This window comes from Abramis brama, assembly GCF_963993115.1.
Source record: "Abramis brama genome assembly, chromosome: 7".
NCBI lineage: Eukaryota > Metazoa > Chordata > Actinopteri > Cypriniformes > Leuciscidae > Abramis > Abramis brama.
In genome coordinates, this window is record NC_139969.1 from 10,089,321 (window position 1) to 10,114,822 (window position 25,502).

Consider the following 25,502-nt stretch of genomic DNA (forward strand, 5'->3'; position numbering starts at 1 on the left):
TTAATCAGAATACCTAGCAAAAGTTTCTCCTGCTCCAAGCTTATGGACAGCTCCTACTCACACTCTCCGTCTCTGCAAGTTTCGGAAGGGAATGATTCAGATTTCTCTTGGCACAGCTACTAGAAGACAGACGGGTTGCTCACGTGGTCCGTGTAACGCTTTGCTCGGTTTGAGTCTGCGCGTCAGGAAAGGAAGTGCTAAGAAATCGCTGAAAATGGGCTTCACTTGTCTCAATTGAGTTCCAATGGGGTCGCTGTGTCCATTTCTTTTACTGTCTATGGAAATCAGCGTATTGACTCCCATTCAATCTGCACTCGCCCGCGATCACCTCCAGTGGAATTCTAATGGAACTGCAACCAAGATCTATACGACAATTCACCACGACGTCACAACAGTAATAGACGTTCTTCCGGGTGGCAAAAGCTGAAGCGTTCCTATGGCAACGCTAGTAAATTGCATGGAAGAGAGACCCACCGTCGACAGTAAAAATGTAATAAAAATAAAAAAAATAATTAACTATAATGCGTTTTTGTTATCATAATAACAACTGTGTTTAATGATATAAGTAAAAAAATATAATAAATATGTAATATAGTAGGCCTACACATAATTAGCAAAATACTCTCTCTCTGGCTCTTTTTTCCAGCCAAAATAACGTGCTAACATTATATAGCCTATCGTGGTCATTAAATGGCTTTCCTGAGGTAAATGTTATGTGACATAATTGTTCTCCAGCTGTTTTTTTGACCTTTGCACGGTTGAAAAACACTGATTGGTCGATATTATGAGGAATATACATTTCGGTAAGTTGTGTGAGGAAATGGATGTGTGGCGTGAGAGCGCGTGAGTCTCAGTTGGTTAATATTGTTTACTTCAGGCAGTGACTGGCAATGAATCTGATCTTCAAAAGAGACAAGTTTACTAATATTAGTCTCAAATTTCCCCGGCTGAAGATAAATGCTCTGATGTGATTTTGTAGATGTAACGTTAGATTGAGAATACACGAAGCAGAGTTAAAGCAGAAATGTAAACACTGGATGAATATAATTTAGGGGATAGTTAAGATTTTCTACTTTTGACGACACGACGTCCACTCAGAGCCGTTGAAAAACAACATAAGTAGGAAACTGTTGCAGTCGCCGGCTGGATCTCTTCAGTTAGTCAGTAGAAGCCGCTCGCGTTCTGCCACCCGGAAGTATCTTGGTGCCTATTGTTTACAAACATTCTGAAAAGGCCTATACAATAGGACTTAATAGGAAGTGCCAAGGCTCTCCGTAGACGGGCTCTGGTACTAGCCATTCATCCATTTTGATTTCCGTGCTTGTTTGGATCCCCCGATTCTATTGGCCGCGCTGGGAATCGTCACAGAGTGCAGCGCAAAAGTTGAATTTTGAACTTTGACCGCGGCGTGCGCGTGAGCGCACCATTACTTGTGTTGTGTTAAAGGCATCACGTGTTCACAGTACTGTGCACCAGTAGCGTAGCCAGGAATCACAATGTAGGTGGGCCCAGAGAAAATCAGGTGGGCACAGCCTAAAATGCATCTGTTATCAAAATAGGCCAACACAACTACACCTGCTTGAATACACCACAGTTTAATCAGAGCACAAGCATGTATGTCATCATAAGCAGTATTAAGAACATAACGATAAGAACAGCATTTCCACTGCGCACGGCCACACCACACACACACGCGCGCATCTGACAGATGCAAAACACCACCATCATTAAATCAGCAGGACAGTAGTGGACAGTGTGTAAAAACAATGCTTGGTCATAGTCTGGCTCAGCGGCCACATAAACCACGTTAAATAAACAACATTGACTAGGCAACTACATAGTAAACGTAGATTGGCTTACTTTTGATGAGCTTATAACAGGAGACGACGGGGCTTAGAGTTGAACACTGCAATGATTTCGTTATAGTCCAACGATTCAGTCAATTCTCTTTCAAATGAGAGCAGGGACAAAGAGTTCAGTCTATGTGTCAACATTGTTGCTCTGATACTAGTTTTTATCCGATTTACAGTGGAAAAGAAACGTTCGACAGTACAGCTTGTTATTGGTAGTGTGATGAGGACTCGTAGGTTCATTCTTGGAAAGATATCGCATGGGCATGCATCGAGCACCTCCACAAGTGATGGAAATGCCCTGCCATTTGATACTTTTTTTTCTAGCTGCTGAACAAACACCTCATGTTCAGAATCATCAAGAGCGATGTTAAAGTGTGCACCAGCAGGCTGTAACAAAGTCTTTTTGCCGAAGGTGTTCGACTGAGGCAAGCAGCGGCTGCTCTCATTAACCCGTACGTGTCAGCCTTAAAACGGGTGTTCAGTTCCATGATCTGCCTGTCTAGTATATCATTCCACAATTGTTTCAGGTCAGAGTTGTCCTTGACAGGTGATGCTTTGCCCACGGTAGACTCGATCAACATATCACCCATCTTAGCTGGCAACTTCCTCTTTCGCGCCCCAGTGACGTCCAAATTCACAATGTCATGCATGTTCATCAAATCATCCGTCAGTGCCATAACTTTATCAATGTCATTTTCTTCATTCCTGAATGTAGTGTAGCTCTCCTTAAGCCCTTCGATTAGATCAATGCAATCTGTTACTGATATAGTGGCAGACTGCAAGCCCTTAGTGGCATAGTCACTCGTTTCAAACAACTTGTTGAACGTTACAAGTAGAAACAGAAATTTTTTAGTTTTCATTTGTTGCAGTAGTGAGTCTGCCTCAAGTTTTGTCTTGCCTGAGCTTTCAGAAAATTCAGCAAGAGTCTCCAATATAGGACCCAAAAGTGTCAGCACTTTACTCACTGCACTTGACCACGAGCTCCATCTGACGTCACAGGACCTCTCTAGATCCAAATTCGTTTTCCCTGGCCGCAGCTGTTGCTGGATTTCCATAAATCTAGCATGCCTATGTGACCCCGTCATGAAACTATACAGGTCGTTAATGACGTCAAAAAATGTTGATATGCTAGGGGACACCTTTGATGCTGTGTACAGGACGAGGTTAAGGCGGTGGGAATTACAATGCACATATACTGCGTGAGGAAATGTTTTCTTTAAAATCACATGTACTCCTCCTTTATTGCCGGACATAACGGATGCCCCATCGAACCCAAATCTAACGCACAAAGCTGGATCCAGCTGTAATGGCTCCAATACTTCCAAGATTTTTTGCTGATAGCACTTGCGCTCATGTTTCCTGTCTCTACAAACCCCACAGCCCTTTCCTTCAGCAGGCCTTTATGTATGTATCGGATACAGACTGCCACAGGCTCTTTTTTTGATAAGTCTTTACATTCGTCTGCCAAAATTGCATAATGTGTGTCTGTCTCATCGTGCAAATCCGCCTTTATTTTGCGGATAATTAACGATGCGGCGATTTCCAGGATTTCATTTTGAATATCAGGGCTAGTGAGTTTTGCGTTTCTAGGCAATTCGTCCAGTCGCCTTTTTATTTCTGGTTGATAGTTGGACATCAGTTGAAATAATTCTAAGAAGTTGCCTTTATTCAGTGCCTCTTCAGTTTCACGATGCCCACGCAAGGGAATGTCTTGTTTTGCACAAAATAAAACGAGGTCTATTACAACTTTAACGTGTTCTCTGTTCCTTTCCACAAACGAACTGTTGACAGCATCTTTGTGCAGCTGGTTAATTATATTTCCCCGTCCTGGTTTATGGCTTTGTCTGTATCCTTCAGACCTGCCCAGCGCTGTAACATGTGCCCTGCTAGCCTCGTGTTTAACACAGCACTGGGAGAGATGCTTCCAGTCTCTAAAGCCAGTTTTTATAAATCGGCTCTCAGTGGCTGCTTCAGGGAAATGGCGACATGGTTTACAAAACACAGCGTTTTTCGAAATACTGTACTCTAGCCATGGGAACTTTTCATACCACCGGACATTAAAACTTCTTCCTTTGCCTGCTATAGTGGTGACTGGAAATGAACTGAGTTTGGGCTGGGTAACAGGGTCATCAATGGTGGATAAGTCGGATGGGGCTGTTACATCCTCAAAGCTGGCCCTAGGCTTAGCCGAGTCTGAAACAATGAACGCACATAACGCTGCTATAGTAAATCATGATTCATTCGTGTTCATTATTGCACATTTGTATATAGGCCTATTAATTAGCCTAAGACATGGCTTTATGTACCTGTACACTGGCGTGTAGGTGAGGTAGATGTTAGAGAATGGAGCACTGCTGGTGATGGGGAAATGACTGAATTAACGTAATCACTAGCAGAGCTGTTCAGCTCCTTACTACTCGAGACTGATGGCTGAGGCTCTTGAACATCTGCATTATCTTCCTCCTGCGGCGGCCGTGGTCTTTTTGACACAAACTTTAGTAAGTTGCTCTGTTTCATTTTAGTTTAACATACTTAACTTAGCTAAACTTCAGTGTCCCTCTGTGAAATGTGCGCGTCGTTGTGAAGGGGGGATGGGCTGTTCGCAATCTTATCTGACTGCGAAATGCGCTACGCGGGCATTTCGTCATCACCATGACAACCAAACAAGAATCAAGAAACATTAAGATTTATTTTTTTTTTATTTTTTTATATATATATATTTTATTTTTTCAAGTATTGTGATAATCGCAACAGAATTCCCTCCTTAGGCTACCTTGTGAGGCCACTGACTGGATGGGCCTGACTGACAGGTGGGTGGGCCCAGGCCCATCCAGGCCCACCCGTAGCTACGCGAGTGCTGTGCACTGTGTGACCCGGGGCTGCGTTGCATTCTCAATTACTGGTTCCGCCACTCTTTATATTATTTAATCAAAATAATCGTGGTTGACAAATGAAACTTTTGAGGAAAAATACAATACGGAGAAGTTACATACAGCACAATTTTTAAGACCCAGACATCAAAATTCAAGACTTTTTAAAGACTTTTTAAGGTATTATTTCCAAATTAATAAATTCAGTGCTTTTAAGGCTTTTTAAGACCCCGCGGGAACCCTGCTATATGTAAACATCTGTTATAATAAAACATGTTTGTTGCAGTGATAAATAAAAAACAACATGTAATTTAAGGGGCAGAACTATTCCCTATTTTACTAGAATAGTTAAGAAAAAAAAAAAAAAAAGTTTTTAAACATTCTTTAGTCCCACAATACAAAATGATACATTAAATGGAGAATAATCACATAATACAGTCACCCTGAGATGAAAAGTCTGGTTTAACAGCACTATATAGACAAAACAACAGACAATGCTTTTAAACCAAGCTGAAGTTACAGTATTTTGTTGCATTGAATAACTAAACCCAAATTATAACTTCTGGTTCAGTAGCTCTAAATAAATATGACCATCAATGTGAGAACAGCTCGGTCAAGATTCAAATTACACCCGTTTAAAAAAAAAACTTTTACTATATCACCACTGATTAATATATCAGCTTTTAAATTATGGATCTAAACTTATAGTGTTTTGTGTTGGTGATTTATTTCAAGATCAATCAAAGTAGAGCTCTCATATTAAACAGCCAGAATATAAGCCTACCTTTGGGTCTTATCTGGTGTCTTTCAGTCGAAACAGGCTCCCCATAGATAGTGGGCCGCTTAATAAGGAGAGAATGATGAGTGTTAAGCAGTTCATTAACATGGAGTAAACAAATGCACCCAACATTAGTTGAAAATCAAAAGTGGTCTCAATGTAACAAATACATATTATAGGAATTTCCTCATCACTTACAGACAAAGATGAGGTCCACCGGGGTTTCCCCCTTCTGTCTGGCCCTGCTTGAAAATAACTAGTTAGAGCTCGTAACAGCTGGAATAATGTCAAGTACAATCCCAGATAGCAAGGTAACACTGATACAATGCTGAGTTTTCATCCAAAATATTATCTTGGTTGAGACTGACTTTCAGTGTTTAAAGTATGTTGGATCAGAAATTTTGATGAAAGGCGACAGCACACACGGGTGAATAAATGCCCATGTTGTTTGAAAACTGATTGGAATTTTAGTTTTGCATGTGCACTCAGTAGTCTAATTAATACTTAACTAAAGCTGTTTTTATTTTAGTGGTTTTCTCTTTTTAATGGTCCAGGTGACGCACTTCCTTTTGGAAATAGTACATCTCACTTATTTCCGGTTATGTTTACTTTCACTGTAGCCTATGTGGTCAATGAGTTGAACAAACACCACCTAAAATGAGTGTCCACAATAAGATTAAAAAATTTGGCAATTTTTATTGACAGGAGAAGGTATATTCCGATGTTTACTGTGTGCAGAATTTTCCAAACTTATGGGAACATGAAATTTTAATCCAACCCAAGCCGATCTGAGAAAGCAGCGGGTGTTAAAATACGCCTTTATTTCACCATAGTAGGGCTGCACAATTAATCGAATTTCTAATCGCGATTACGATTATGGATCCCACGATTACGTAATCGTTCAAAGCCGCAATTACAAAAAAAAAAAAAAAAAAAATCCACTCTGCGTGCATTTATGCCTCGTTTCCACTGAGCAGTACGGTACGGTACGGTACGGAACGGTACGCATTTATTTGCGTTTCCACTATCAAAAGTTGTGAATGGTACCAAAATGCCGAACCGTACCGTACCACTTTTTAGGTACCCTTCCATTGGGGTACCTAGCACAGTGGAACGGTACTAAAAGGTGGAGCTAGACTCACTGCACGACGTTGATTGGTTGACAGAGAATCGTCACTTGCGCGTGCTACAAGGGGAATGACAACATAAGAAGCGCCATTTTTTAATATACAGTTTAATATAATACTACTGTTACTGTATCACGAAATGTAATTTTAAGAGTTTTTCAGGCGAGAATGTAGTTGTTTAAAGCTCAAATCTGTGGTTTATTTATAAAGATGATTTTTTTTTTCCCCGGTTGTGAGATCCATGCGTTCAGCGGGCGCTCGGCGCTCATGTTTCCCGGCTGGATGAGCCTTTCCTCGGCTAATCTTCTGACGTTCGTCGCTTACTCCGACGGTTGTGGTTAAACATGAGATATAATTCGTCTTGTGTAGACCTAACGGGCGATCTTTGCTCTCGTGAATATATAATGAGTTCCCTGTCAATCGTTTTGGCTGAGGGCTAAGTTTAGTTTCATATTAACGTTATAGGCTATTTATATTTAACTTTACTTGTAATGTTAGACTAGAGCGCTGCATTTGGATATTTGACTGAATTGTTTGCTTTATTTCTTATTGTATAGCTTCTTGTACCTTTTACTTAAACTTTTATATAGGCTATTATTGATAAAACTGAAATTTTACAAAAAGAAATATGGTTTCTTGTCATTTTTTTATTACAAGATTATCACTGATGTTTATTGCAACATTTGTACAAACGCATATATTGCCTGGAATATGTTTAATTTTTTTTTATTTAAACGAAAAGAGGTAACGTTAGGGTTGTGTTTTAAATTTCGTTTTGTTATAAATAGAATAACGTATAACGTGCAGTGAATAATGAATATGCGTTGCGCACAGTGGTGTAGTCTACGTGATACGCAGGTATACGCCGTATACCCACTAGAAAAGGCCAAGGATTTGCGTATACCCACTTAAAAAAGCGTGAGGATACGTATCAACTTCGTTTTGTGTCAGAACTTTCACACTTTCATTCATAAATTCAACCTGTCTGTGTTTGCGAAGCGACGGATCGAATCGCGGAATCCAGTCACGAAACGTCATGGAATTTGGCTATTTTTGAATGAATAAATCAGGGCTGTACAATGAATCAAATCTCGATATGGACTAGTGTCTATGAATATTAAAGCTAAAAGAGACTGCAGTTGTTCTACGCGTCTCTGGGAATGAGCGCTCAATGTGTGCTCCACTAACTGTTACACACACACACACACACACACAGAGAAGCACGCGTGACTCACGCTCGTGGTGTTTTCAGCGTTTCACTGTATTGAGACATGATGTAAGCTACACATGTGCATTTCATCGCAGAGCTGTGATGAGTAACTTGACGAGAATTTCACCATTTCACTTGATAAAACTATCGTCATTCATTCGTTTCATACACACAGAAACTGTCTTTACGACAACCTGTCAAAATAAAAGTTCGGTATAACTTGAAGAAATTATACCAGAAATATATTACTATTGCACAGTAAAGTATACTTCAGGCCTAATAATAATAATAATAATAATAATAGTTTATTAAAACACACAGAAACTTAAATGCCTACAACCCACCAAAATAAAAGTTCGGTCTAACTCAAATAAATTAGAAAGAAATTGCACAGTAAAATGTGTTTTAAAGTAACACCATTTTTTTTTTTTTTTTGAGTGTGGGGGGGGGGGGGATTTTGGATATTACAGTATACTCACTACAAAAAACTAGACTACACCACTGGTTGCGCATGAACCACATTTGTGTCCCTATAATGTTTAATTTATTTAAATGAAAACGAAAAGAGGCAGAGTGGTGTTTTATAACATATTTCGTTTTATTGTTGCTTAAAATGTACATACAGAGCAAGTTAACAGAGATAACCGGAGTAGCAGAGCGAGCTGAGTGACGCTTTTAAAAACGCTCTGTACCATTTGCATGTAGGAGTCGAACATGGCAAGTACAAACTTTGCGTACTTGATATTGAGAAAAGCCTAATGTCGGCGCTTGTCTTCTTGTGACAAACATGTCGAGGAGCAAGAACAAGATCTGCTGCATGTCATCCATTGTAGCATGTTCTACATGCTCTATGTTCTTCTTCGCGCGAAAATGACGTTGATCGAAACACCACGCCTATCAAGTAAGGGTTCTGTTGGCAGTGGAAACGCTAGCCAGATCATGGTTAACAGACCCGAACCGTACCGTACTGTCCCGTACCGTACCGTACTGCTCAGTGGAAACGAGGCATTAGAGCATGTTATGAGAGGCGAATCACAACTACTTCAGAAAACCCGGCACAATAGGAACTACCAGGCAGTGACGTATGTGTACTCTGAAATAAAGTCTTTCACCTCAGAAAAACGGACGTTCCTGTCCTGTCAGCCGTTATAGGCTACTGTGCTCGTAGCGCACACTCTTCAATTGCACGCGCAAATGCGGCGGCGCGCGCTGTGTTTAAGTGCAAAGGAAACTACGAGCATGGAACGTTGTTACGTTGTAAATTAGTAAGTCACGAAATAAAAGTAAAATACCAATAAATCACGTTACTGGTACGTCGTGTGTTAGCTGAGAAGGATTTGCATGCAGGGATGATTTTCATTCTATTCGCCAGGAGCAGTTTCCATGTTTCATTAACAGTTCTTGTTAATATTGTGTAGGCCTATTCACCACCATGGTAACTGTCATTTCAATATTAACCCCAAAATGCCACTTTATTTTTTTACTTTGTGTTATTTTTTTATATTTTTAAATGACTGTGGTGGCTCATACCAACATTGTATTAACAAAAGCTAGTTTGGGACTGCTATTTAATAGCTTTAGCATAGGCCTAATGTTTATTTATTAGTAGTCTTTACTATTAGTCATATTCTTACAATTTATGTGTATGTTAAGTAAAGGGGGACAGTGTGTGTGTTCACAATTTTTAAGTAAACATGTATAATAATATGTCTATATATACATTATATATATGTCTATATATATATATATTCAATGTAAATTATGATAATCGTAATTAATAATCGCAATTACAATTTCAAGGGAATAATCGACAATTATGATTTTTGTCATAATCGTGCAGCCCTACACCATAGGGTGTCAGTGTTCGTATAAACTAGTGACTGCGACGCATGGACATTTATTTATTCGGATTAAATATTTTAATCATTCTGTTCATTTTTCAATGTCAATCTTTTCACTATTTACATGTTAATGCCCAAAATGCTATAATATTCAAAGTAGTTGACTGTCATTCTCCTCTACGCTGTGTACGTTATTGATTAAATAGCCTAGCCTATTTAACATCATTACAGGCACCTCGCGAGCATTCATTCATTCAACTATTTTAAAAGACTGGAATAAACACCAGCGCACACAAGCAATCCTTTTAATAGTCAATTTCATTTAAAAATGTAAACCCAACATGTATGAAATGTCAGAAAGTGAAAAAAAAAAACTGTTAATGAGAAGACCAGCATATAGGACTGCTGCAGCTTAGTGGATAAATATATTTAGCCCATTTATTATTCAGAATGCACAGTTGGAAAGAAAATATGTTTATAGGAACATTTCAGCAGGCTCAAGATAATTAATACAGAAATCATTATTCATTGTTTTAATCAGTTGGCAGCCATAAAACATAGTGATAATCTGCATTGAAGGTGCGCTGAACACTCTAACCGGAAACTCCTGACATGTACTAACTAGAACGCGTAAGTAGTTGTGCAAGTAGTCCATATGACAACATTTTAGTTTTTTTTGTTTCTTTAAAAGGAACAATGCACATGTTGTTTTCAATGTTTCAACAAAAGTGATTTAAAATCAACATGGCAGTGTAATATTTCTTATTTTTACGTTAAAATTTCAGCATTAACTGAGGGTGCAAACATGATGTTGAACTAACATCACATTGTAACATTGATTCAACAACATTACCAGTGATTCTTTTTGCTAATTTTAACATTTATTCAATGGTAGTGTTGAATCAACATCACATTATGATGTTGATTCGTTAGGGGGCATTTCGAAAACAGCATTATTTTGTAGTGTTGGTTGGTCACACTTGAAATTCAAATTATGATTAATAGGTTTTTGGCAAAAAAAAGAAAAAAAGAAAAAAATATTTTGCAAATTCAGAATGATTTGCTTTGATTTCTCATGAAATTATATTAAATACTAAATAAAATGCATTTTTTTTTAATACTTTCTCTGTCTTGCAAGAAAAATAAACTACTAAGGATTGTTTATTGCACCAAAAGTAATTTGAGAGGAACTTTAAACATGTACATTTTAAGTCACATGATGTTTGTTAACATATAGACCACAAGACATAATAATAACTGAATTTACACAAAAGATCCAGATCAAAAGTTTACATATGCATGATTCTTAACAGTGTGTGTTGTTACCTGGATGATCAAAAGCTGCAAACATTCACTGATGCTCAAGGCAACACAACCCATTAAGAGCCAGTGGGTGTAAGCATTTTAACAGGATGATTGGAAATTGTTCTTATTTTATTTAAAGAACTTGTTTTTTTTAGCACTGCCCTGCAACAAGAAAGCACAATTTACCCCCCAATCATCCTGTAAAATGTTTACACCCCCTGAATTTGAATACATTGTGTTTTCTTCTGGAGCATCAGTAAATGTTTTCATCATTTTTAATAGTTGTATACGAGTCCCTCGGTTGTCATCAATGTGAAAAGATGGATCTCAAAAATCTTAGTCACTGTTGGAAAAAGGGGTTAAATATGCAGAAGATGCTGGAAACCCAAAGAATGTGCTGGACCTGGAGGATGTTTCTGAAGAACAGAACTGCTCAGGACAAACATGGGACTTATCATAAAAACAGTCATGAATCATATATGACACCATACCGAGAATAAATTAAGTGTTTGCAAACTTTTGAACTGCTTCATTTGTGTAAATGCAGATATTACAATTTCTTGTGGACTGATTATAATAAAACATATTCGTTGCAGTGCGAAATAAAAAACAACATGTAGGCTAATTCAACTGAGCAAAACTATTCCATATTTTACTAGAATATTTAAACATTTTTAATGTATCAGCTTTTAAATTATGGATCTAAACTCTTATAGTGTTTCGTGTTATTCAGTTAGTCAGTGATTTATTTCAAGATCAATCAAAGCAGAGCTCTTAAACAGCCAGATTATAAGCCTACCTTTGGGTCTTTTCTTGTGACTTTCAGTCGAATGCTGCTTCCCAAACAGTCTGGAAGTGAACCACTTAATAAGGAGAGAAGAGTGTTAAGCAGTTCACTAACATGGAGCAAACAGATGCACACAACATTGGTTGAAAATCAAAAGTCCTTCTTAGTTCACCAAGGTCTCATTATAACAAATGCATAATAGTAAATTCCTCATCACTTACAGAAAAAACTGAGGTTGACCGGGGTTTCACCCTTCTGTCTGGCCCTGCTTGAAAAGAACTAGTTAGAGCTTGTGACAGCTGGAATAATGTCAAGTACAATCCCAGATAGCAAGGTAACACTGATACAATGCTGAGTTCCCTTTCGAGAATGGTCACTTCGTATTGTGTAGCTATACGCAGTGGGGAAACTCCTTTTCCTCGATAATACTGAAGCCTAAAATGTAAAACGCATTTGCAGCTGCACAGCTAGCACGGTGAGTGTCTGGCTCACTCATTGGCTGTGCTGTGGGCAACTGCACATCCAATGGCGTGGCACCAATGAGCTAGCAGCACGCCGACACATGTCAGAGACCGCCAAATTGGGCGTGGCTAAGACTATATTAGAGACTACGCCTTCAACAAGCCTTTTACAGCCTGAGCCGTTTTACAGCAGACTACGCCTTCCAACACCTGAAGTCGTTTTTCTCCTGTTGCTGTTCTCCTGTGGCCATCCGGTGATCGACGCATATCCTTTTCATTGCATTATTGCTACTGTGTGTTCGCCGCTGCATTCACATAGTCTAAAAGAGCAAGCGAGCGTTGTTACAAATGCCTCGCTCTACATGTGCCACATACGGATGCCATCTGCACGAGGCCGACGGGCACATGAGGTGCGTCACATGCCTGGGAGTCGCCCATGCTGAAGCTGCACTCTCTGCCGGCGGCTGCTTGGTCTACGAGAGCATGCCTGTCTCTGTGCTGCGGACGCGGCTAGCTCTCTCTAAAGATGGTGACGCCGCTTCTCCTGCTCTTCCTTTCCCCGCTCTACTTCTGCCGAGAAAAAGAAGTGCCGCAGCCAACGGCAGCCCGAGAGTATGGATGTTAGTGAGCCCACGCCGGCCTCCGCGTGCTCTCTCTTTCTCCTGCTCAAACACCGTCACCGGTCCTGTTCGCGGGGGACCAGCGCCCCCCCCCCCACCCTCGCCCGAGGAACCTCCTCGAAGTCGGCTGGACGGCTGCTTTTTGATGGGTGCCAGCAGGCCCCTCGACACAGGCTTGCGCTGTTCTTCCCTGAGGTGCACCAAGAACTGACGAAAGGCTCGAAGAGGCTGTGGCCGCTCATCTTTGCCCACGCACCACTGCTAGCTGGAGAACTAGAGTGCTTCACCCAAGTAAGTCGTGCCGGAACACCTCAGCCCTCGCTGGACGCGCTTACTCCGCCTCCGGCCAGGCTGCTTCGGCCCTGCACACAATGGCGGTGCTGCAGGTCTACCAGGCCAAACTCCTCCAGTCGATGGACGAGGCTGGCCGGACCCTGAGCCCTTCCGGGACCTTCGAAGCGCCACAGACTTAGCTTTGCGCGCTACCAAAGCTACAGCGCAGGCTATCGGGAGGAGCATGGCTAGCCTATTCTTGCTCGAGCGCCACCTTTGGCTGAACCTCACCGAGATAAAGGATGAGGACAGAACTGTGTTCCTTGACACCCCCGTCTCCAGCTCCGGCCTCTTCAGCCCGGCGTTGAAGGGATTTTCGGAGAGGTACACCAAAGCACAGAAGTTGTCCCAAGCTATGCGACACTTCAGCTTCGCTTTGAGCAGGCCCAAGACCGCCCCGCCTTCTCCTCAGCCAGCGAAACCGGCGAAGCAGGTCTCTCAGCCCTGACCTGAGGCTGATGACCGCCGCCAATCGCGACCAGCTAAACGCTACCCGCTGCCCCGGCGCCAGGGCCCCCGACCCAGCGTTGTGTTGGACGCTAGGCCTCTGAAGACTTCCTAGCATCGAGGGTGAAAAGAGAGGGCTCGTGTCTCACGCTAGCCGGACCACCCTCAAAAAAAACCCATGAAACTTCTCGCAGCTCCCTGTTTAGCTCTGGCGGCTGGAGAATTGTTTACTGTAGAAAACAGGCCCGCTGCTCTGTGCACGCCTCTACAAACAAACGCCGTTTTTACAGCGACCCAAATAAAGCACATAAAGAGTATGTTTCAAACACACAACACACAGATTCAATGTCCTCCTTCACTAGGCAGCCCCTTCCCAGTTGTCACTCTGACTTTGCCCCAGGCGAAAGCTTTTACAGTCAGCCCAACACTCAATTTGTGCACAAAATGAAGTTTTATGTAACAAAGTTCGGGAGGAGCATGTTCAGGTAATCATCCAATCAGCACAAGAAGAAGCCAGTATAAATAAAGCCTTCCCTTACCTCCTGTCTCATGACAAATTTCATAGCATCCCGCCACCACCCCATCACCTCACATTCAGATGGGTCTGCTCATAGATACCCATGATCTATACATTCATAGGGGGGAGTACTCTGGGGTCGGGCCGAATTCCGAGCTCGGAGCCCTCCCCCCGGACAGCAAGCCAAATACGCATTATAATATTACATCAGATTTCATTAACATGTGAACTCGTGAATCACAATATAAGGGTATTGTTTTTTCGAAATACAAAATCTGTTAGCAAAAGGGGTGATAGAATTAGCCCCCCCCGCACTAAAACACTCGGGTTTTACAGCCGCTATTTTCTAGTTCCGAAAAAAGACGCCGGCATCAGACCCATACCAGATTTGAGACATTTGAACAAGGCTCTCATGAGACGGCTATTCAAAATGTTAACTACCAAACATATCCTCGCGCAAGTTCACCCAGGGGATTGTTTTTTTACGGTGGATCTGAAAGATGCATACTTTCACATTCAGATAGCCCCTCGTCACAGACCATTCTTGAGATTTGCCTTCGAGGGGCAGGCTTATCAGTACACAGTTCTGCCGTTCGGTCTGTCCCTAGCACCCCGTATGTTTACGAAGTGCATGGATGCGGCACTTTCTCCTCTGAGGCATCAGAGTGCGCGTGCTAAATTATCAAATCAAATCAAATCAAGTATATTTGTATAGCGCTTTTCACAATACAGATTGTATCAAAGCAGCTTCACAGTATTAAATTAAAATAAAATAATACAACAAAGTTTGTTTCTAGTGGAATTTATTGATTGATAGAATAAAATTAAATATCCCCAAAATATCCCCAACTCAGCAAGCCAAAGGCAACAAATTATCTCAACGACTGGCTGGTCTTGGCTCAGTCGAGAACTGAACTTTTGACACACTGAGCTTTGATTCTCAGCCATTTGGAATGCCTGGGTCTCAAAATCAACTTATCTACAGCCGAGGAGGCCAACGTTCTCATCAGGGCTGTAAAAGACAGAAAAGTGACATTGTATGGGGATGGGAGAAACCCACCCAAATAAGCTTTGGTTAAACAGGCGTATAATAATTTTGTTAAATGTGTAAGATAGATTTATGCCTATTTTTCCAACACAATGATTTCCCTCATGTGGAATATTTTTCCTTGTAATTATGTATGGTTTGCAAAAATGGCGTTGCGCACACACTACATTATGGCCAAGCATGCGCTCTTAAAATAGCATCTAAACGCGCCACTGACTTTAGACTAGGTTTTTCCTGGTCTGTGGTGGAATTGTTTTCTGGAACTGCAAAATAGCACCAGGGAACATTTGCGCCGGAACACGCCTCCTCTTTTCACTGAACCGCCCCCGGAGCACAAGTTCATTCCCTAATTTACTGACGTGCGTCTGTGGAGGGAAAAGTCTGCTGTGCGTCTGGTGCAAAATAGGAATGATACATGCGTTGGTGTACAAAGTCAATTGCGCTGGGTGCAAGATAGGGCCCAAAGAATTAAAAGTGTTTAATTTGAGGATAAATCCTATGGTAGTTTATCCAAAGATTGCTCCATGGAAGATAGTTTGGCATGAGGTAGACTGGTCTGTATTACAGGAAAAAAGGAAGGCACAGGAGGATACTAATTTGGAAAGAGTGTTCAATAATCAGGTAATGGAACAATATAATGAATACTGTATATCCAGATTTATACAGATGGTGCTACGAATCCAGAGACAGAAGCAAAAGAATTGGGGGTGGTGATACCAGATAAAGGAATAGGAATCAATAGAAGAAATGCTGGAAATGCTGGCATGTTAATTGCATTACGATAGGTAGAAAAGACGGGACATGAAAAAGTTTTGGTATGGTCAGATTCATCAACAGTTTTAGCAAGCCTACAGGCATTCTATTCAAAAAGTCATCAAGATATTCTGTTTGAAGTATTCCAGTCAGTAACAAGAATAGTAAATCAAGGAAGACAGGTCAAATTTATTTGGGTTCCACGACATGTAGGGATAGGGGAATGAAATGGCTGATAGATTAGCAAAAAGGTCGTTAACAAAAGGAAATATAGAAATGCAAGTAAATATTAGCAAAGCAGAGGTTAAAAGTGTGATATGGGAGAAAATAAAACAAAAGTGGAAAGAAAGGTGGGATACAGAGGGGAAAGGGAGACACTTATATCAAATTCAAAGGGATGTTAAAGATACAAGGATTGGAAGTGGAAATAGGAGAGAAGAAATGGTGATAACTAGGTTAAGATTGGGACATTGTTTATTAAATAAAATGCTTAAGTTAATAGGGAAACATAAAACTGGACTGTGTGAGGGATGCAAGGAAGAGGAGTCTGTAGTAGAGCATATAGTGTTGAGATGCATATGGAGCACAGAGAGAGGTGATGAGGAATAAGCTGAGGGAGATATGGGGTTCAGAACATCACATTAAAAGGGTTATTGAACAGAGATAGGGCACAGACTAGAATTCTTATGACTTTCTTAAGAGAAACTGTGGTTTGTAATAGGATATGAAGAAATGTAGTATTGAGGGTTAAAAGTATTAGTATTGTTGTTGTTATTATTTAGCCTAGAATTCTAGACGCACCCTAGCGGCAGCAAAATGTATTTTGCAGCCAGGGCAGTCTAGCAACTCTCCATTGACTTTCGAGCTGCAAAAACCTAAATTGGGTCGACCAATCACGTTGTGTATAGAGTAGGCGGGGCGGGCTTAAGGACTCTGGAGGACTTGGAGTTAAGTTTTTCTTTGAGAAAAGAGCAAAGAACGGCACTTAAGTCATTCTTTAAAAAAGGAAGATGTGTTCGTAGTTTTGCCGGCCAGATATGGCAAAAGTTGAATCTATCAACTAGCTCCGCAGTGTTGGGAAAACGCTCTGGGGTGCGTTTCCCGAAAGCATCGTTAGCCAACTATGGTCGCAAGTTCCCTCGTTACCAATAGAGTTCAATGGACATTGCGATGAACTTGCGACCATAGTTGGCCAACGATGCTTTCGGGAAACGCACCCCTGGTTGGTTGAAGGTTCACTTCCAGGTTCACTTCCAGGATTAAGCTGTGGCTAAAGACAAACCAAAACTGTATACATTTTTAATTGTTGTTATAATTGTGTATGATTATGTATGTATGTGTGTATATGTATATATGTATATATGTATGTGTGTATGTACATGTATAGTTTTGTATTATTTGTTGTTTTTTTATGTATGTATCTGTTTTATAATGTTCTTAGAAATGCCCAACCAGGGACAGGAGTTGAAAATTAGCACTAGCTATAAACTCTATATGCTGCGCATCAGTTACAGGCTTTGTATTGTAACTATGTTTGCTTGTATGGTCCCTGTTAAATAAATTAATAAATACAGCCAGTCAGCACTGTTTACCAGCCCCCGTATTCGAGCACCGGCGGCGCGCGCGCCGCTCCATCCTCTCTGATACAGGTTCCCCATCCCGCGCAGCGCGGCGATCTGAACCCAGAGACCATTCGACCCCTAGCTATGCGTGCAAAAGCATGGGAAGCTATTCAGGGCGCGTCAGAATGGGTGCTGAATACTATAAAACACGGCTATTCGCTTCAATTCGCTCGTCGACCCCCGCGCTTTCTAGCGCAGACGGAGACGAAAATGAGTTTAGAAGCAGCGCACCTGCTTCAAGCAGAAATAGCGAAGCTGCTGCGCAAAGGGGCTATAGAACAGGTTCATCCTTCTCTGAGCAAGTCGGGCTTTTACAGCCGTTACTTCCTCGTACCCAAGAAGGACGGAGCGCTAAGACCTATTTTAGATCTGAGACATTTGAACAAAGCCCTCATGAGACGGACGTTCAAAATGATCACAACCAGACAAATCCTCGCGCAGATTCGCCCAGGAGACTGGTTTATCTCTCTCGATCTGAAGGACGCGTACTTTCAGATCCAGATAACTCCCCGTCACAGGCCATTCTTGAGATTCGCCTTCGACGGTCGAGTATATCAATACACAGTCCTGCCGTTCGGCCTGTCTTTAGCCCCCCGTACGTTTACGAAGTGCATGGACACGGCTCTCGCTCCCCTGAGAAGACGGAATGCGGATACTGAACTATCTGGACGATTGGCTTATTCTAACGCAGTCAGAGACAGAGCTTGTGTCTCAGAACAGCGCTTCTCAGCCATCTGGAAGGTCTGGGTCTCTCGGTCAACTGGACCAAGAGCTCGTTATCGCCCCGTCAGTCAATTTCCTTTCTTGGAGTAGAACTGGACTCGGTGGCTATGACGGCCAGATTGTCGGAGCAGTGCGCGCGCCGCATCCGTCACCTCGCCGCATCCTTCCAAGTAGGCAGCCAGGTTCCGCTGAGGACATTCCAGCGTATCCTGGGGCATATGGCTTCAGCTGCAGCGGTGCTCCAGCTGGGCTTATTGCGCATGCGCCCGCTTCAACGCTGGCTGAAAGCGCGCGTGCCCCACCGAGCCTGGGCGGCCGGCGGCTCGCGAGTCAGAGTGAATCAGGGCTGCATTTCAGCCCTGCAGCCGTGGCTGGCAGCCGAATGGTATCACACAGGAGTGACTATGGGAGTGATCTCACACCGGAAAGTTGTCTCGACAGACGCTTCCAACCAAGGTTGGGGAGCGCTCTTCGAAGGCAGACCGGTCTATGGCCGCTGGTCAGACCAGGAGAATCTCCTACACATAAACTGTCTAGAGATGCTCGCGGTCGAGAAAGCGCTCAAGCACTTCCTCCCATTCCTCCTAGGTCACCATGTTCTAGTCCACACGGACAATACATCGGTAGTGGCCTATGTGAATCGCCAGGGCGGTGTCAGATCAAAGACGCTCTGCACCCTGGCGGAACGCCTCCTCGTGTGGGCTCAGCACTCTCTGCGCTCGCTGAGAGCCGCGCATGTGCCTGGCCACCTGAACGAGGGTCCCGACAGACTGTCCAGGGACAACGTTCCCCCTGGGGAGTGGTCTCTACACCCCCAAACAGGCCAGTCACTGTGGCGCCGTTTCGGCAAAGCGAAAGTCGACCTTTTTGCGTCAAAAGACAACGCTCACTGCCCAGAGTTCTTTACGAGGAACGAGGACGCGCTGGCCCAGACCTGGCCCAGCGGCCCGCTATATGCTTTTCCCCCGGTCTCTCTGTTGCCTCGGGTCATCAGGAGAGTCAGGGAAGCGCGCCACACAGTGCTCCTCATAGCCCCGTACTGGGAGAACCAAGCTTGGTTCCCGGAACTAATACAGCTGGCAGACACGATCCCCTGGCCGATACCGGTGAGGAGAGACCTTCTCTCTCAAGCCCGCGGCTCGATCTGGCATCCCCATCCAGAGCGCTGGTCTCTGCATGCATGGAGCCTCAACGGTTACCCGTTGATCTGCCAAGAGGGGTTATGAACACGATCATACAATCTAGAGCCCCCTCTACGAGGCGGCTCTACACGTCTAAATGGTCTGTGTTTAGCAAATGGTGCACTGCCAAGGGGCTCAATCCACAGGCATGTGGGGTATCGCACGTATTGTGTTTCCTTCAAGAGCTGCTGGACGCGGGCAGGTCCCCCTCCACGCTCAAAGTTTATGTTGCAGCCATCTCAGCTTTCACTGACTCAGAGCTGGGCCGCGCATTAGGAAGGAACGAGTTCGTCACCCGCTTCCTTAGAGGAGCCAGGAGGATGAACCCCCCGCGACCACCCTCGGTTCCTATGTGGGATCTTTCACTGGTCTTGGAGGCCCTGAAAACGCATCCCTTTGAACCCTTGGAAACTGTGGATATGAAATACCTCACGCTCAAAACCGTTTTTCTGATAGCTCTGTCTTCAGTCAAACGTGAGGGAGACCTTCACGCGTTATCTATTAACGCCGCGTGCCTCGAGTTCGGACCTAACGACTCTAAAGTTATTCTCAAACCGAGGCATGGTTACGTCCCCAAAATATTGGGCACTCCCTTCAGAGCGCAGGTCATTTCCCTCTCAGCCCTGCCAACTTCCGGCAGCGAGGCCGATGGTAATCTCCTCTGCCCGGTCAGGGCGCTGAGAAACTACATCACACGCTCCGCCGCTTTCAGGCGCTCGGAGCAGCTTTTTGTTTCGTTTAGAGGGCGCACCAAGGGTCTCGCCTCCTCGAAACACAGCCTGTCCAGATGGATAGTGGACGCTATCGCAGCTGCTTATGCGTCTAAAGACCTGCAGTGCCCACTGGGCATTCGAGCTCACTCCACCAGAGGCATGGCCTCGTCGTGGGCGTGGTCCAGCGGGATTTCCATTCACGACATTTGTACAGCAGCAGGCTGGGCCTCCCCCTCTACATTTGTTAGATTTTACAACCTGGAAGTTCCCGCCTTGCAGGCGAAAGTTTTATCAGTCTAAGTCTCGCGTAGATCGGCCCACTATCAGTGCGCGGGCTACGTTGGTTGATTTAGCTCTACTGGTTGAGCTGCACTATGCAGGGAATTGTCAGTTCGGACCGGCTGTGCCGCTCCGTGCTCCCTAGTATGTGCTTGTGTACTGCACTAGCCTTCTTTTGGCCACCCGGCTCCCTGCTATCACGTTCCCCGGGCTCTCCCTGGGACTCATTCAGTGGATGCTGGGCGCGCACGGCGTTGACAAGGGAGTTCCCGCAGCGCAAGCTACTTACGCAATACGAGAGAACCTCTCGTAAGAGAACGTATCGGTTACGTTGCGTAACCCACCCGTGCTCGCGCCACAAGCTCACTCGCTTCAGCGACAGAAACCAGTGAAGCAGCCTCTGAGCCTCACTTATATACGCTAAGCCACACCCCTTTTCGCGAGCTGTGACGCATGAAGCGCGCCAAGCGCGCTCATTGGACGTGACGTCACGCCAAGGGCTCAGCGATAGGCTGCTGCAGTTGCCGCAGGGCAGCCAATGGCCACGCTAGTTAGCCTGCCCTAGGTCTGCATGCTGCCGCACTGCGTTGACAAGATTATAAAAAATTAAGGATAATTTTTTGGCTTCAGAATCTCGAGAAAGAAGACTTTCCCGCAGCGTAAGCTACTTACGCAATACTCGTTCCCTCTTCTAGAGAGAACAGAGGTTACGTTAGGTAACCGATACGTTTTGTTATGCTAAAAACTGTTATTTAGAAGAAAAAAACTCCATCAATAACAAGTTTAAGCTGTTATCATTCACATCAACTGATCAAAAACATGAAATTATATATAAATTCTACAAATAAATTCTATTTTACAACTGTCCCCATGTTTTTGGTCAGTCCTGTCACATTTACATAAAACTCTACATAAAATTTGTGATATACGCCTTTAAGGGTATCACTCAGAGGAAGTGACATCATTTGGAGCTCGCACGATCAGCTGCGGTGGGAGGAATCAGACAGGAATGGCTGAGTTGGGAGGAATGAGGTGTGATCCGGGAGGTGCAGGAAGTGATGTGGATGAAGGAAATGAGATTGAGGTAGACACGGGTAACGAGGGAAATTCAAACAACGAAGAATGGAGGATAGTGAATCGGAAAAAAATGAAAAGAAAGCAGAGAGAATCTGATGGAGATAAGGGAGAGGAACAACAAAGTTCAGAAATTAAAGTTATTCTGCGATTTCAATCTCCTTGTACATCAAACCCCTTGAAGGTTAGTGATGCTATTCACAAGCTGGTAGGTGACGTGCGGTTTGTTAAAACTTTACGAGATGGGAATCTACTGATTATATAGTACAGCAGCATGGATTAATGAAATGTAAATCATTGCTTTGGAAAGAGGTTAAGCCACAAGTATGGGAAGATAGAGGGAAGGTTATGGGTGTAATATCTGGAGTGTCAACTGAGATAACTGAAGAAGAAATCAGGGTTAATGTCAGAGGAGTGCGAGTAACGAGAGTTAAACGTTTACCTTTCACAAGAGATGGTGTTAAGGGGCCTAGCCTATCTGTATTGTTGACTCTAGAGGAAGACAAAATCCCTGAAAGAATCAGAATTGGGAATGTCAGCTATATAGTAAGGCCATATATCCCTCCCCCAATGAGATGCTTTAAATGGCAGCGTTTTGGGCACATTGCAGCAGCCTGTAAGAGTAAACTCCGTTGTGCCAAATGCGGAGGGGAACATGAATACGGGAAATGTGAGAGGGGAGTTAAAATCAAGTGTTGTAATTGTGGAGGAGAGCATAGTGCTGCCTACAAAGGATGTGACGCACATAAAAAAGCGGTTCAGATTCAGAACGTGAAGGTAAAAGAAAAGCTTACATACGTTGAGGCAATTAGAAAGGTAAAATCTAATGACAACAATAGTAAATCAGCACCTGTGACTCAACCCCCAGTTCAAAGCATACATAAATGCTGCAATGTTACCAAGGATACACTTATAGTGGAAAAGAGAAAGTTTGTAGCGTTTATGGTAGAAATCATTAACTGTTCTGCCCAAGCATGTAGCCGAACAGAGAGAACTAAGATAATTGCAAAAGCGGCAGAAAAGTACTTGGAAATGGAAGAGATGTCAGTAGAGTTCATTAATGCAACACTTATAACGGGGATATCAGATACACAATCAACATGTGGTGGTGGAGATTAATGATGATTAATGATGCAAGAACTAAAACAGCATATTCAGGAGCAATCAGTTAAACCTAGCATTATTTGCATTCAGGAATCCTGGCTAAAACCCTCACTTGAATTTACATTGTATGGCTATACAGCAGTGCGTAAGGACAGAACCCTTGCTATGGGTGGCGGAGTTGTCACCTTTATCCAACATGGTGTTAACTATAGAGTTATCAACAGTAGTGAAGAGCTTGAGATAATTATAATTGAGGCATGGGTCAACAAAACAAAAATTAGAATAATAAACTTTTATAATCCTTGTCAAAAAATAACTAGGGACATGATGGAGAGTGTATGTGATGTGGAAAACTCCAAAGTTATAGTATGTGGAGATTTTAATGCATATAATACCCTGTGGGGATGTGCTAGAACAGATAGAGATGGGTATATCATTGAGGAGTTTATGGATGATAATCAGTTAGTGTGTCTAAATGATGGAAGAGGTACTAGGTATGATGTAGCTCATGGTGTAGAATCTGCAATTGATCTTACTTTTGTGTCGCAACAACGCTAGCAGGTACTTGCACATGGGATGTGAGCAGTGACAATGCAATGGGCAGTGATCATTATCCTATCTGGGTTAAAATAAGGAGTCAAAACATTAGTTTTGAAGAAAATTGGATTTCAAGATGGAGAATGAAAAGGGCCAATTGGGGGCTGTATAATTTTAAAACAAGCAGCAAATTAATTGAAGTCATGCAAAATTTGAGTGACGACATTGAGGAGTTGAATAATATGATTATTAATATAATACATGAGTCAGCAGAGGAAACAATAGGCAAAACATCTGGAGCAAAGAAGAGGAAAATGGTACCATGGTGGTCTGATGAGTGTAGAGAGGCTGTTAAAAACAGGAATAAAGCCTTTAAAATTGTTAAATCTAATCATTCATTTGATAATTTATTGGAGTATAAAAGAGCACAGGCTAAAGCCCAAAGAATTATAAGAGAAGCTAAAAGGAAATATTGGAGAGATTTTTGTAGTAATATTGGGACAGGAATAAAAATTAATGACATATGGGGAATGATCAGGAAAATGGGTGGCATAAGAAGGGACTTTTCACTACCAGTATTAAGAGATAATGGCACTGAGGCAGTAACCAGTAGAGAAAAAGCTGAGATGCTTGCAAAATCCTTTGTAAGGATACATAGCTCACAGAACCTCTCCAGTGAAGAGCTAGCTATAAGAAAGAGGATCACTGAAGAAAATAAAGATATGCTGGGGATGAAAATGGTGCAGGAGAGTTCACTAGATGCAGATTTCACACTGTTTGAACTAAAAAGAGCATTGATAGGTGTTAAAAAATACCTCACCAGGGAGAGATGGGATATGCTATAAAATGATTGAAGAAATATCTGATGTGGCAAAAAATGTGATACTGGTTTTATATAACAAAATTTGGGAACGAGGAAAACTGCCTATTGGGTGGAAACACTCAGTAATAGTCCCTATAGGGAAACCAGGAAAGGATAAAATGAATGTCAAAAGCTACAGACCAATAGCATTAACGTCTAACCTATGTAAACACATGGAGAGTATGATTACTAAAAGGTTAGTGTACAAATTAGAAAGCAGAGGGCTGATCACACCATATCAGAGTGGATTCCGTAATGGAAGAACAACTATGGATCTTGTAGTCTGCCTGGAGAATGAGATACGTAAAGCACAAGTTAAAGGGATAGTTCACTTTGAAATTAAATTTTGGTATGTTTTAGCTTACCTGAAGGGCATCCAAGATGTAGGTGTCTTTTTTTCCGCAGTAGTTTCAATTTTGATATTTTTAGGTCAAACCGTTCTTGTCTGACAGTCATATAATGCAGGTCGATGGTCCCTGTCTCAAAACACAAGCACAGAGTCCAAATTAAAACAATTCCCCATCGTCCAAATTAAACAATTCCCCATCGTAAGTACACACTGATGGCCTAAGACACGAAACGAGCGGTTTGTGTGAGAAACCGAACAGTATTTATATCGTTTTTACCTCTTATAACACAACCACGTCTTATAACCATGTGTTATAAGAGGTAAAAACGATAAAAATACTGTTCGGTTTCTCACACAAACCGCTCGTTTCGTGTCTTAGGCCATCAGTGTGTACTTACGATGGGGAATTGTTTAATTTTGACGATGGGGAATTGTTTTAATTTGGACTCTGTGCTTGTGTTTTGAGACAGGGACCATCGACCTGCATTATATGACTGTCAGACAAGAACGGTTTGACCTAAAAATATCAAAATTGAAACTACTGCGGAAAAAAAGACACCTACATCTTGGATGCCCTTCAGGTAAGCTAAAACATACCAAAATTTAATTTCAAAGTGAACTATCCCTTTAACAAAGAATCTGTTTTGGCAACCTTTTTTGATATAGAGAAGGCTTATGACATGCTGTGGAAAGAAGGACTTTTAATTAAGTTGAATAAAATGGAAATAGGAGGTAAAATGTTTAACTGGATCAAAGATTTTTTAAAGGGTAGAACCATAGAGGTCAGGATAGGGTCAGAGTCATCAAGCACATACACAATAGAAAATGGCACCCCACAAGGTAGTGTATGTAGTCCAGTTCTGTTTAATATAATGATTAATGATGTGTTTGATGGAGTGAACCAAAGGATAAATAGGGCATTATATGCAGATGATGGAGCATTGTGGGTAAGGGGCCGTAATATTGACAATTTACAGCAAAGGATGCAGACAGCAATTAGTCAGGTTGGAAAATGGTCATTTGAATGGGGATTCCACCTTTCAGTGGAAAAAACGCAATTCATCTGTTTTTCTAAGAAAAGGGTAAAACCCACAATAGATCTTAAGAT

The 25,502-nt window shown here is 42.5% G+C and overlaps 1 protein-coding gene across 1 annotated transcript in view; it reads right to left on the reverse strand.

Annotated features, from left to right (window-relative positions):
• Positions 1–25,502, reverse strand: part of LOC311086010 (uncharacterized protein) — a 75,958-nt gene that overhangs the window by 36,220 nt on the left and 14,236 nt on the right. The window contains exons 2-5 of the mRNA XM_084118635.1: positions 11,993–12,036; positions 11,784–11,847; positions 5,700–5,743; positions 5,508–5,565 (exon numbers count right to left, since the gene is read on the reverse strand). Of these exons, the coding sequence (XP_083974761.1) occupies positions 5,508–5,565; positions 5,700–5,743; positions 11,784–11,847; positions 11,993–12,036 (210 nt within the window). The remainder of the gene's footprint in view (positions 1–5,507; positions 5,566–5,699; positions 5,744–11,783; positions 11,848–11,992; positions 12,037–25,502) is intronic.